We start from the raw sequence: 13,701 nt of genomic DNA, 5'->3' as shown, positions 1-13,701 counted from the left end.
CAACATTGCAGAAAATATTTCTTGTTTACATACCGCTTGCTCGAATGAAAAACACAGTTGCCAATCTGCATTAGCTGAAGTATTGGCATGAAAGGAAGTGTGGGTTATCAATAACCAATAGATAGAGATAGGTTTGTAATAATCGGAAATATCATGCAGAAATCAGCTAACACCACTTATTTTTGGTTGTAATCTTTGCTTCTTGTTTTCCATATCATTATTTGCAATTTGTCATCCACTTTATCCTTCATTTAAGTTACTTGAGTTTACAGCCAGACATACACACATACATGCCAAAAAGGAAAGGGAAAGCAGCTACTTAAAAGTTCCGAATGCACATCGAGTGAGAAACAGGCTAAAACATTGGGAAATAGTGCAGCTTAATTATGATGAACATCTTCTTACTCCTGTATTGTACCTGTATATTGTATTCTTAACACAGATTTACCTCTGAACCCTTGATGTCAAAATATAAATACAGTACAAAGTCCAAAATCCAGACTTGTCAAGACTTTGCCGATTCCAGATTTGGGATTTTTCCAGATATTAGATCATCAGTTTAAATCTGGTAAGATGGCATGTAGAAATTATGATTTATGAAATAATGAAGTATTTATGATCTAAAGGGTATATAAAAAATTAATATTTATTTGTTTACCTTATTAAACATTTCTTTCAATGCAAGCTGTTTAAATTGCTTTGTTTTTTGTGCTAATACTTTCTCTTTAATTCTATAGACAAGCATTACTTGTTCAGTTACATTGTTGAAGTCCTGTAACTGCTGTTCCAAGAATTCCAACTAAGTTGTCAATCGAAATTTTCTCGTTTTCAGTAACTTCTTTGTCATTTTCTGCACTATCGGTAGGTGTATTTTCTGGATCTAGAACCATACTGATGGTATGATTGGTGATTAAGAAGCATTGTAATCACATTGACACCCTTCTTTTATATCATCTTCATTTATTACCACTTCTCCACATTTCTTTACAAAATCCGTTAATTGGAAAATTTCACCTTTGTTTTGTGATATCCGAAAACCTTTAAAGTTTGCAACTATCATCATCAAATTTAGCTAGTCTTCACCATGCATATTTGGCTATGCATCATGAGTTTGGCGACTAATGACAAGTTGTTCTCTTAAATTTTATCTTGCTTCTATCGAGCACCGAGACAATTAAGCCTGAATTGTATTTGATTAGTTATTTATTATACATATGTCTATTTCTTCCACATACTAGGCTTATGAGAGTTCTGAATAATTAAATTCCCATATATACTTATTGAGGGCTGGTGCTAGATATCTTACTGCCTGAGGCAGTCTCTGTTGGTCCTAAATTCTGCGACTCGGTGCGGCCATACGATCCCTGGCGCTGGTTCTGGGTTTATGTGAATAACAAATCAGTTATTCTTAATTTAAATAGCTCTAAATGTAATCTGTGTGTCTATGAGTATCATCAACAAAATCTGTTTTTAGCATATGGGAAGAAATTTTTGGTAAATTTTTCCTCGTCAAAATTTTTTAGCGCATTTAACTTAAATCTGTAATCATTGCCAAGCGTAATGTCAACATAAAAGGCAAACATACTCCTTTATTATTCAATTGCTAACATAAAAAAAAATTAGGCATCGCTACACGAATCATTACTCAAGTTGTCATATTTTGAAAAACATGCGGTGATGAAAGGAAAGAATAATAAATAATGATTCACCAGTTTGGTGTCAGATCAATGATGTATCTACGTGGAATGTTTCGGTTTGAGATGTGTGCCAAGCAGATTCACAGCAACAGAGCCAAATTACTGATCGTACAAATTTGTGCTAAAATTATTGTTTCTTCAATAACAAGATATTTTATTTAGTGTCGAAGTGAAATTAAGGAACCTGACTTTCCAGTTGTTTTATTATGCGCGGATGGGGCAGTCAAATGCGCATGCGTAAAACCTACGAGAAAAACGTTTTTGGTGGTTTTGAGGTCCGGATTTTAGACCATTCCCAATAAGGGACATCCAGATTTCGGTCTTTGTACTGTACTATATTTTTCTTAAATAATAGTATTAAAATGAATTTTTTTAAGATTAATTTTTAAAATAGCTAAAGTACTGATATTTTCATCTCATTTCCTTCCCTAGTTACGTTCAGAGAAATCTTTCTATTTGAACAACCTTTTATAGAGACTAAACCATCATTTAATAGTCTGATTGTTTGTATTAAATTTTGCTTTAAATTTAAATGAGTGGTAAATCATGTCACATGAATTATTAATTTTATTTACATAACATAATAGCATATAAAAGTATTTTAATGAATTTGAAGAAGAATGAGCTAGATCACGGGTTCTCAACTGGTGGTGTGCATACCGCTGGTGGTACGCAATAGAAAAATAGGTGGTACACAAAGAAGTAAAGTATTTTTAACTATTAAATTCAAAAATTAAAATCCCAACATCCTGATTGACTTTTCTCTCTAGCACTCGTAAATTTATGCAATCTGAGCTTTGTTCAAGAGTAGTGGTGATAGTAGTACTTTGTAGTTGTGGTACTAAAGATTTTCAGTTTTTGTTTAGATGGTATGCATCTGTCGAAAGGTTGAGAACAGCTGAGCTAGATTGTAGTTTAGTGTCCCCTATTTTTTAAAACTATTATGATTCTAATATTGTGGTTATTGGCAGCAATCAGCAAATAAATGATTCATCTTTTTTCCTGTGTCCACTCTTCTATTAATGAGCCTCTGCTCTGCTTCTAGTATTCTCCATATCCTCATCAATGGTATGCTGATTGCATGATTTTTTTAATATTTGTTGCAAAGAGGGGCAATTCTGTTTCAGCTGTACTATGAAACAATGCATTACATTGCATAGTTCAAAAAGTGTGTATCTTGATTTCACATCCATCCTTTTCAGATTAGGTGAAAATGTCCCTTACTTTAATAAGAGAGAGTATACTGCAGCGTACAGTACATTTTGCATATTATTATATTTTATTAAGTAGTGTAATATGCAATGTATTTATTAAGTAGTGTAATATGTAATGCATTGTGTTATACAGTGTAATTTATTGTTACATATTTAATATTGGTAGCATCTTCCAATGCATAATTTATCAGCTATCTTGCAATGCATAATCTATCAGTTAAACTTATTTGTTTTAATTTATGCTGTTCAGGTATCTTTTGTGTAGCATTTGCTATAATCTACCGTTTTATATATCTGCAGTGAGTCCTGGAACATAACATGCACAAATAGTGGGAGACTATTCTGTAGATCTAACTCTTGGTCATAATGTATTCTGCCATATATTGCCTTTAGATGGTGCATATTATGTAAAGTATTTTAGTTAGTTATATACTTTTTCTTCTCCAAGGTGGGCCCTTTCAAGTGGATATGGGGCATGTTTATTAGAGAAGCCGGAGGTAGTTCACTCTATGATTCAGCAAGTTAGAAACCGAATTTCAGATCCTGATTATACAGTATCATTAAAAATTCGCATGCATGAGAATATCAGGTATTAAATTTGAATTATATATTTAGGTTGTTCATAAAAGGTATGTTGTGTGATTTTATGTTGTATTCATTAGAAAATAGTAGATAATAAGATAACTTCTTTATAAGAACACAAGAGGAATTTTTCTCTGTGTATTTAATATGCACTAGTGTACATGCCTTTGATTACTTGAGTTATGTCTGCTTACATCTACTTTGGTTACTTGGGAACTGTGCAGAAAATTTTGGTTTATGAGAAGAGAAGAGGAACTTTTTCTCTGTGTATTTAATATGTACTAGTGTACATGCCTTTGATTACTTAAGGAACATCTACTTACATCTACTTTGATTACTTGGAGAACTGTGCAGAAAATTTTGCTGATCTGAATTTCCTTGCTGATCTGAAAATATCATATAGTATGCCATGTTGTCGAGTTGCAATATTAAACTGAATTTTCTGAAAATGTTAATTTAAACAATTACAAAATTCATAGATCATAAGTATCTAGAATATCCTTCATTACACATATAGTAGAAATTTATATTGTGAAAAGCAGTATTTCCTTGTTAAAACAGCCACCACACTTAGTCACAGAAGCTGACAAATTTAATCGCTTATTCTGTAACCTGAAAATTTCAGATTTTGCCAAAAGCTAATGAAATGGCTCTTTAACAAGAAAGTACCCCAAAAGCATAATATGCAAATTGCTTTCTCCTGCAGTAACACCATTCACATTTTTAGGGGCTAATATACAGAGTTAGACCAAATGAAAATGGCTGGATTTTAAATATTTTTATTTTCGAAACTGTTACACATATTAAAATAAGTGATACACAGAATTAAAGGAAACTATGCCGAGTAGTTTTATTTATTTTTTTTTTTTTTAGTTATAAAAGTTTGATGTATCACTCTTCCGTTACATGGCAAACTCAGGTTCGTTCCACATTTGTAGTATCACATTGTCAATGGCTCCTAATGCTGCCCAAATGTGTTGATTTTTTCCATGTTTTCAGCATAGGTGGTTCGTAAACAGAATTTTTGATGTAACCCCATGAAAAGAAATTACATGGCATGAGGTTCAGGATCTTGGTCCCCATGTAATTAACGGCAAATCACTATCAATCATATGCTCAATCCATCGGTGTGGAAGCTTCTCGTTTAAGTATGCATGTACATGCAAAGACCAATGAGCTGGGCTCCATCCTGTTGAAATGCAAAACTTTTGTTTCCTTCATGCAGTTGTGAAAATAACCAAATTTGCAATGTGTCCAGATAATTGTTAACTGTTACCATTTTTCAACAAAGAAAAAAAGACCATACAATTTTGTTTGTGACAACACAAAAAAATAATGATTTTGGGTGAGTCTCTTTACAACTGCACAATGTCATGGCAAGTTTCATTTCTCAACGTTATAACATTATGACGATTGACATTTCCTGATAAATGAAGGTTGCTTCATCTGAGAAAATCAGCTTCTTTGCCAAATCTTAATTTCCTAGTTTCTCTTGCATATGAACACAAATGTCAAATCAACAATTTTTATCATCCACTGATAAATGTTGCACCATTTGTAGGTGATATGGCTTCAAATTTATTTATTTTATTTTATTTGTAAAATTTTCCATTATATATATTCAGGGGAATTTCAAGTTAACTGGTGCCAGCTATTGAAGTCTTGTGTGGGCTTTGAACAAAACTATGCCTCAACCTCTCCACTGCTTCTACCTTTAAACTGTGTAATCCACCGCAGAATGTTCTAATGACTTAGTGCTTCCTTTCCATGTTGATTCCCAAATGGATGCTGTACATAAATAGCTGGGGGGTGGAATACTTGCATATTCTAATACATAAAAACTTTTCCCTATCATAGTCACCATTTTGGGATTTCAATCACAGCATTCTCTGGATGTGCTGCCACCTATTGATCAGTGGTGGAAAAAATATTTTTTCCTTAATTTCATGTATCACTTATTGTAATGTGTGTAATAGTTTGAAAAATAAATATTTAAAATCCCATTGTTCATTTGAGCTAAGCCTGTGTTATAGGTGGGATTACTCCTAAATTATTCTGAATCCAAATTTTTAAAAGTCCCCAAAGGTTTTCAAATCTTTTGAATCTTGAATTCCTATAATCTGCCATACAGGAACAATAATAAAAGGTGAAAGCTGAGGAAATATTTTTTGCTTAATATTGAAAGTTTTTAATTAAATATGATTCTCATGCACCAGGAAAATCAGGGCCTATTTTCCTAGAAAGATCAGAAAAAATCAAAATCATTTAAAAAAAGTTTTTGTTTTCCCTGACATTTTTTGGAAAAGTTTATCTTCTTAAATAATAAAAAGCCCTTGCTTTGAATAACACAAAATTAACAAAAGTTGCCCCTTTAAAAGAAAACTGATGAGGAGGTCATATAATCGCTGTTTTCTTGCAAAAATTATTTTACCCACCTCATACAGTTTTAGCAAAGTAGAAAGTTTTGTTTCCACATGTTAGTGAGCTGGTCTTAGAAGTGTAAATATTTTATTAACCTTCTGTTTATAAGGGTAATTGCTGTTCAAAAATGAGTAAAAGAGGAGTGATTGCACTGTGTAGATATACATTTTAATTTAATTAAACACCTTTTTCCAGTTCAATTTTAGTCTAAGCTTCCCAAGTTTATTTAAAATACCAAATGAGTAATAACTGCTATGGATGATGTAATAGTATAAGTTTTTGATACTTTCTATTTACCACAGCCCCACCGAAAAGTATCCATGAGGCAAAGCTGTGTGTCTCCAAATATTTATGTAGTAAACCCTGATGCCATAAAAGTATTTATATGGCAACCCAAGTATGTGCATGGCATATGTCCATTTGGGCCAATGCTTAGTGCTGGCGTGTGATGTTGAGTTTGTACAGTTCTATGATTTTTTTTTAAAGCACAAACAGATAGCTTTGTGTATGGGAAAAACAACAGTGCAAAAAAGGCTTTGTCAAAATAAGTAACTGTTTTATTGCTGATATTTCTTGGTTTAGCAATTTTATTTATTGGCTGCTCTTGTGTGGAATTCTTAGTTCACTGCCATTTTGGAAATGGCTGTTGTAGACAGTAGCTTGGTAAAAATTTAGTCACCAGTGAGCTCATGAATTCAAAGTCAACAATGAATTGTGACTTTTTTGGTGGGAGTGAATAATCGGAAAGTGAAAAAATTTCGGGTGGAATGAGCAGTTTTTTGCCACTGTGTTGTTATTGGATTTCATGTTATGTGATTCTCTGACTCTTTATCCAAAATAGGAACACAGTTTTTTGCCAAATTTTAGTATTTTTTTTAAAACCGTATTTGCTTTTTTGAATGTTTGAGATTTTATTTTTTATATATGTTTGTTTTGTTAGCTTCACAATTATAAGTAAGATAAATTTTTAGTCTCCTTAATTTTTAAATTGTTTTTTTTTTTTTTTTTTTTTTTTTTTTTTTTTTCAATTATTCCAAAAGTTTTGTGGGTTTTCAAATTGAAATGTGTTTCCTTCTAATTATTTTGTTATTCCTGGGACAGAGTGTCCTTAATTGAAGCATATATTTCAATGCATTTTTCTGCTCACATTGCATGATTCTAGCCTATATTGTGCCATAAATTTTGTTTTAGTACAGTGCTAAGAATCAGAACCCAGAAGTCCATTTTCATCATATTATGCTTTTTTATTTTAAAAAAAGAAACAAATTGTTCATCAGATTGCTGCCAAAATTTGTGCTATCTATAGAAAGGCACTGTTACTGATGACAAAGTTTGAAGTTTGATTTGAGAAGTTTGTGCATGGAAATTTTAGCCTTGAAAATGATGTTTCCTCTTGATGACCATCCTTTATAAAGAAAAAAAGGACCTATTAGAGGAAGCTTGTGCTGAAAATCTAAGTTTTTCAGTTCAGGGGTATCAGTATGACACCAAATATTCCAAAAGTGCAGTACATGATCATTTAAGGAAAAGGGGGTATTTAACCCTCTGGAGGTTTTGAAAGAGATAAGGTATTGTTTTGTAAAGCGTCAGCAGCTTTGTCAAGAAATTGCGTCAAAAAGTGGGAAGGTTTCTGTCAATGTATCCACCGAAAGCGTTAAGCAGTTTTTTTACCCCCCTACACCTGCGGAGAATCATCTAGATGAACTAATTAGTGATGACTGTAAAAGTATCAATCACTGTCAAAACTTTTCCCTTCTGGAGTTTTCAAGAAGAAGAATGCTTCGATAGTGATCTGACCTTGTAACAGTAACTGTTTGCTTTATGCTATGGAATTTGTTATCAAATGAAAATTTTGAGGGAAACTGAAAAATCAAGTCTTTAAAAGAAAAATAAATATATGTTTAATTTTTTTTCCATTCATAAACCTCCATTTTTATGCATGTATACATGTGTGTGTGCATGTTTATATATATATTTAAATTTTATGGAAATCAATGTGCATATGGCAATAATATCAAAATATTTTTGTGTTTCTAATACCCTTCACTTTAGTTATTGAATTTACCTCTTATATACGATTGCTTGCTAGGATAAAAGGAATATTTTTTCACTAAAACAATATGATTTGCGATAGTTCCCAAGATAGTTTATTTTTTTCAATAAAATATCTTTTTAACTTAGAAAATTTCTTATTTTATTTGCAACTTCAGGTATTTTTGATCCAGAGTTTATTTGACGTGACGGATATAAATAATATTTCAAAATTTACTTGATATAATGACAGAACTAATTAACTAAACATGAAGTAAAAAACTTGTCTATTTACTAATCATAATTACAGACGTCTAAGTTTTTGTCATGCAATTTTCCACCTTTGTGTATAGCCATGAGTAAGGAAAGCCGCGAGTTTATTAATTGTGCCATAATGATATTGTTTTCTTTAAAATCTAAGAAAATATCAGTATATTTTACTATTCCACTACTTATTGGGGGGGGCTAAGAGCAAATAAACAGGTGCTCTTAGAAATTCCTGCATTGAAAAATTAATGAAAAAAGACATCGGGTTTTGACATATTGATAGAAAATATCAGTATATTTTACTATTCCACTACTTATTAGGGGGGCTAAGAGCAAATAAACAGGTGCTCTTAGAAATTCCTGCATTGAAAAATTAATGAAAAAAGAGCATTAATGAAAAAAGACATTGGGTTTTGACAGATTGATGCTTATGGTTTTATTAATCTCTATAGCTTTAATTCTCTCTCTTTCTCTATATATAGAAAGAATTAAACAGAGACTCTAGTCAAATGCTCACGATGCTTACTTTTTTTTTTTTTTTAATTTTATTTAATTTGACTATGGCAAAGCACTCGAACATAACCTGCCTAAGGGTAGGGATGTCTTTGTGGAGGAATTTCTGAGGGAAACTGTCTCATATACACGTTGCATGTGGGGAAAACAAAAAAAAAAGGGCTACGCAGTGAGCTCGTTCGCTGAAATTCGAATTATCAGTGTTCAGAGACTTTATTGCTTGTTCACTGATGGGCCAACGCTCTTCATGCGTTTTATTGAATATAAGTTTTGTACATGAGGTTGGAAAATTTAAAATATTTTTTTCAAAATATTATAGTTAAATAGAAGCAATGCATAGTTTTAGTAAACATTTTCTATCAGTATTACTTTCAGTGTAGTTACTTAATGCAGAAACATATAGTTTTATAAATATTTATATTTATAATTTGGTTTTTGATATAATGAATGAAGATTTCCCAGAATTCTATACATTCTTAAATTTCATTTTTCAGTATAATAATATGCAGTTATTTTTAAAGGGTGTAAATGGTAAAAGTTTTGAAATATGAAAAGAAAAAAAGTATGTTTGCGCTCAAAAAAATGCAAATGATAACGAATTTTAAAATAAAATTGTGTTGATCTGATCATGATTAGATTCATCTTTTTTTCAGTTAGGTTATTCTCAAGAATATTGATGTGTTCAAGAATACACATGATCAAAGTGCGAATATTAGAAATTATATAAAACATGCACTGAAGTAGAAGTAAGCAACATAAATTCAACTAATTTCAACGAATACCCAGGATAATATGATCACAATCTATCTGAATATTTAAGAAAGTCTTGGCAACAGGTTTACTTCCTATAGGCTCATATTTATTTATTATTACGAACATGTGTGACTGTTATTTTTTGTACAGAGAATGTTTTTCCCATCTAGGGACAAAAAAATTAAAGATTTTAATTTCCGTAAAACAAAATACAAAACAGACATTCTAAAGCAAAACTGAAGTGTAAAACCCTTTTTATTCACCAAAATGCACAATATGTTTCTACTTCAACTAAAAGAAGCAAAATTAAGTTTTGTTCACATGGCTGGCTGGCTCAGTTAGAAATAAATATATAATCTTTTTTTCCTTCTTTCCTCTAAGAAACTAAAATTCAACAAGATACTTTTTCTTTTTACAAAACAAAATGCTTAATTTATTCATTTTCAATAAAAAATAGTTTATACTATTTGGATATTGCAGAGCATAGAAGAGCTATTTATTGCAAACATACCAGGGCTGCCATCGTGAAGGGCTTTCTAAGGAAAACTGACTTTGCACGAAACACCTATGATGGAGTCATCCCATTCACCTATGTTCGAACCTAAATCAAACTATCGGCAAGTGTTTTATCATTCGGCTATTAGCAAGGTTCAACTAGACGAAACCAATTCAAAACTTTTATTCGCATACAGTACTAAACTCGACACTCACAATAAGAGAATTCTAGTCTTACTATATTTCTTGTGCTCTGTAGTTAGCTAATTTTATTGCAATTAGCAGGTAATATCGATATTAGAAAACTTTTAAAGTAAATTGCACTTTCGAATTTTCTTTTGTATCATTCTAAATTTTACAGTGGGAGCCCAGTTATACGAACAAAATAGATAATAGTTATATAGGTCTAGGGGGTACTGACTCGTGGATGGCGGGAAAGAAGTCTTTTTGGTTAATCTTTGGATTATGGTAACTTGGCGATTTTTTGGCGAAAATTTGGTGACAAACTCTGCTACAGCAACCCTCTATTTTTTTTTTTCCGCTGCCATTTTGTCTTCACGAAGTAAAGACATGTTTCTTTTCTTTTTATTTACTCAACACTTTTTCCAACAATCTGCTAGCCGAATTGCACTAATGCTAGAAATTTTATGGAACAAAACTGCTTAATCATGACAAATATTAACTGCAAAATTGGGGAAAAGTGCAGAATCGCAAACTCCTTACCGTGTTTTTCAAAATCGCACATACACAGTAACCATGTACACGTCGACTTATTTTTACTTAAAAAAAATCCCAGAATTGCACAAATATGGCATTGCGCACAATCTTCACTATATCCATGTACACTGCTTTTTTCTCATAAATTAGAAAATTTCACAAAAATGCATGAAAATTTTGTGAATCTTTAAATTCGGTAAAAAGGACATATATGAAATTACCTGATCGGGAAAAAGTATATACCCTTTCCAAGGATGAACATTTGCACGTATAAAATAAATAAAATATCGAAAAACTTTTACCTCTAAATTATCTATTATAAACATCACCAACGAATTTGTAACGCAAACATTAAAAATGGTTGCAAATACTTAAGTGTCAAATATTTAAATTATTTACATGCACGTTTACTTCCACTGAAACGTATACCAAATTGCTACAAACATATAATTCACAAAATAACTATCATTTAATTAAAATATAATTAAATTTAAAAACACTACTTAAAATATAAATAAGCACATACATTAAATTAATAAAAATTAGCTTACAATCCTAATTACTTTAAACTAAATCATTGCTAATAACAATTTTCCAATAATACCATATTAATTTATTTACTCCTTACATTTAGAACAATGCATAAAAATAATATCCTCAAATAATTAAAAATACTAACTTACCTAATCTTCTTCAGAATCTTGATTACGTGGCAGATAAACTTTTCTTATTTCCTCCGCTAAATAAAAAGCAATCGTATGTGCGCCTGTTTCAGGATCTTTAAAATCATACTTATGGTTCACAGCAAGATGTTGAAAACCTTCATCCTCCAAACAGACTTAATAAAACTTAATAAGCAATCTTTACTTCTATCTCGCACAACCTTAAAAAAACACTTATTACTATCCCTTTCAATCCCACTAAATACCCATTTCGAATTCACTTTAGATAGGGCCATGGGATCCAAAAATTAACCAACACTGTTTCACACAACACAGAATGAAGCTAAATACAAATTTCCAGATTTTTATCCAGATTTTCCCCCTTTTCTGATTAAAGAACTGTAATTCGTCCATTAATGTCACATGACATATCTCATGATCTCTCATTTCCCTCGCACAAAATAATGCATAATCGGAACTGAGTACTTCTTGCATTATTCCCAAAGTCTTAGGTAGTAACCTTTATCGCCTACCAAAATGTTGCTAATCTACCTGATACCATATTCCAAAGATTAGCTGTCTTTTTCATCAAAGGTACCATATATAATATGTGGATGACCACGCACATTGCCTTTCATTCTTATCATCCCTCCTCTAATTTTCAGCGCATATCATGTTCTTTCTTCTAGTCATTTTACATTACCGCTTCTTTTCAACATGCAATCTATTTGAAAATACTTGATCTGTTTTTAGAAATAGAGCTAAACTTTTCTCAGTATCGTAAGAGAAAGACATGTTACGTTCTTACATTTAACCAAATGTAAGAACGCATTTCTGTGAGTACAATTTTGTTGGAAACTCTTCTGCAAAATGCTTCAATTTTATAATAAATATGTGCGTAATATATGCAAAATTTAAGAATGGATTTTACAATCATATACAGTCAAAAGTCGTTAATCCAGACCCGTCGGGACTTCGGCGATTCCGAATTATCGATTTTTCCAGATTATAGATCATCAATTTAAATCTGGTAAAATTACATGCAGAAATTATAAAATTAAAAATATAAAACCGTAATTTATGAAATAAAGAACAACTATGATCTAAAGGGTATCAAAATTTACAAATATATAATATTTATTTGTTTACTTTATTAAACATTTCTTTCAATGTAAGTTGTTTAAGTTGCTTCGTTTTATGTGATAATATTTTCTCTTTAATTCTATAAACAGACATAATTTCTTCTTCAGTTACAAAGTTCCGCTGTTCAAGTCCTATGATTCCTGTGTCGAGAATACCGACTAATTTGTCAATCGAAATTTTTTCGTTTTTCAATAACCTCTGTGTAACTTACTTCACTATTTGAAGCAAATTATAATGAGGAGGAATTTGATTTAAATCATATCAACGATGGAGTACATCGAGATGAAATACTACATTTAGTAAGGAATTATAAGCCAAATAAAATAAAAACATCTGCCCTGAAGATAAGGATAGTGCTGACAGATCAACTTCCAATCCATTGTGCTCCGTGCCCCCCCTCCCTCCGCAGAGCAGCGTGAAATTGATAAACAGATTTCGGAATGGTTAGAGAAACGAAGGATATGCCTTTATCCATTTTTTGCAGCAATTCCACTTTTTGTTTAATGGACTTTGAAACATACTTTCGCTTTGTAGATCCTTTACATATTAGTAAATATATATCGGAAATTCTATTTGACATAATCGAAAGTTCAAGTTTACTTTTTATAAAATTGCTCTAACAGTCTGCAAAAAATAATAAGCCGGATCCAATTAGAAGATTAAGGAACAACGCAATCTGCAACATTAACTGAAATAGATAATTAGATAATTTTAGCCTAGCTTATACCGTCCGTTGTACATTAAACTCGCATGCGTAAACGTATTATGCACATGTGCACACGCATATTCACAGCCATAAAGGTCTTACGCGCATGCATCAACGCAACTCATGCGCAGAAAGTTTGTAGCTTTGAGGTCCGGATTAAAGATCATTCTGGCTTATGGGTTAACGACTTTTGACTGTATATATTTACAAATTCGTTTTTCAAAATCATAGTTTTTTTTTTTTTTTTTTTTCCCCCAAAGGGGTGCTAGGACAGATGGGCTACTAGTCTCAAAACGGCATTTTATAGCGTTTCACTATAAACAGCGAATCAACTTTTAAATTGTTGCCACCAAATATTATCGTCCTGTATATTTAAAGAAATTAAATCATTAAGAATCTTCATGAATATATGTCTTGCATTATTAAAAATACAGTACCTAGAGCCATCAAATTAAGAATAACGTAATCCTTCACTCGAATATGCACACTGGAAACTGGAA

At 31.5% G+C, this 13,701-nt stretch overlaps 1 protein-coding gene across 6 annotated transcripts in view; it reads left to right on the top strand.

Annotated features, from left to right (window-relative positions):
* Dus4 (Dihydrouridine synthase 4) overlaps positions 1-13,701 on the top strand; it is a 92,228-nt gene that overhangs the window by 49,619 nt on the left and 28,908 nt on the right. For 5 of the 6 annotated variants that reach the window (XM_035354598.2, XM_035354580.2, XM_035354591.2 and 2 more), the window contains one exon: positions 3,360-3,500. The exons of the other annotated variant lie outside the window; for it this stretch is intronic. In XM_035354598.2, coding sequence (XP_035210489.1) covers positions 3,360-3,500 — 141 coding nt within the window. The remainder of the gene's footprint in view (positions 1-3,359; positions 3,501-13,701) is intronic. 6 annotated transcript variants of the gene reach the window in all.

The sequence above is a fragment of the Stegodyphus dumicola genome, chromosome X1 (assembly GCF_044657685.1).
Source record: "Stegodyphus dumicola isolate Sdum_Otavi_A_Nest chromosome X1, ASM4465768v1".
Lineage (NCBI taxonomy): Eukaryota > Metazoa > Arthropoda > Arachnida > Araneae > Eresidae > Stegodyphus > Stegodyphus dumicola.
This window is presented reverse-complemented; position numbering and strand designations above follow the sequence as displayed.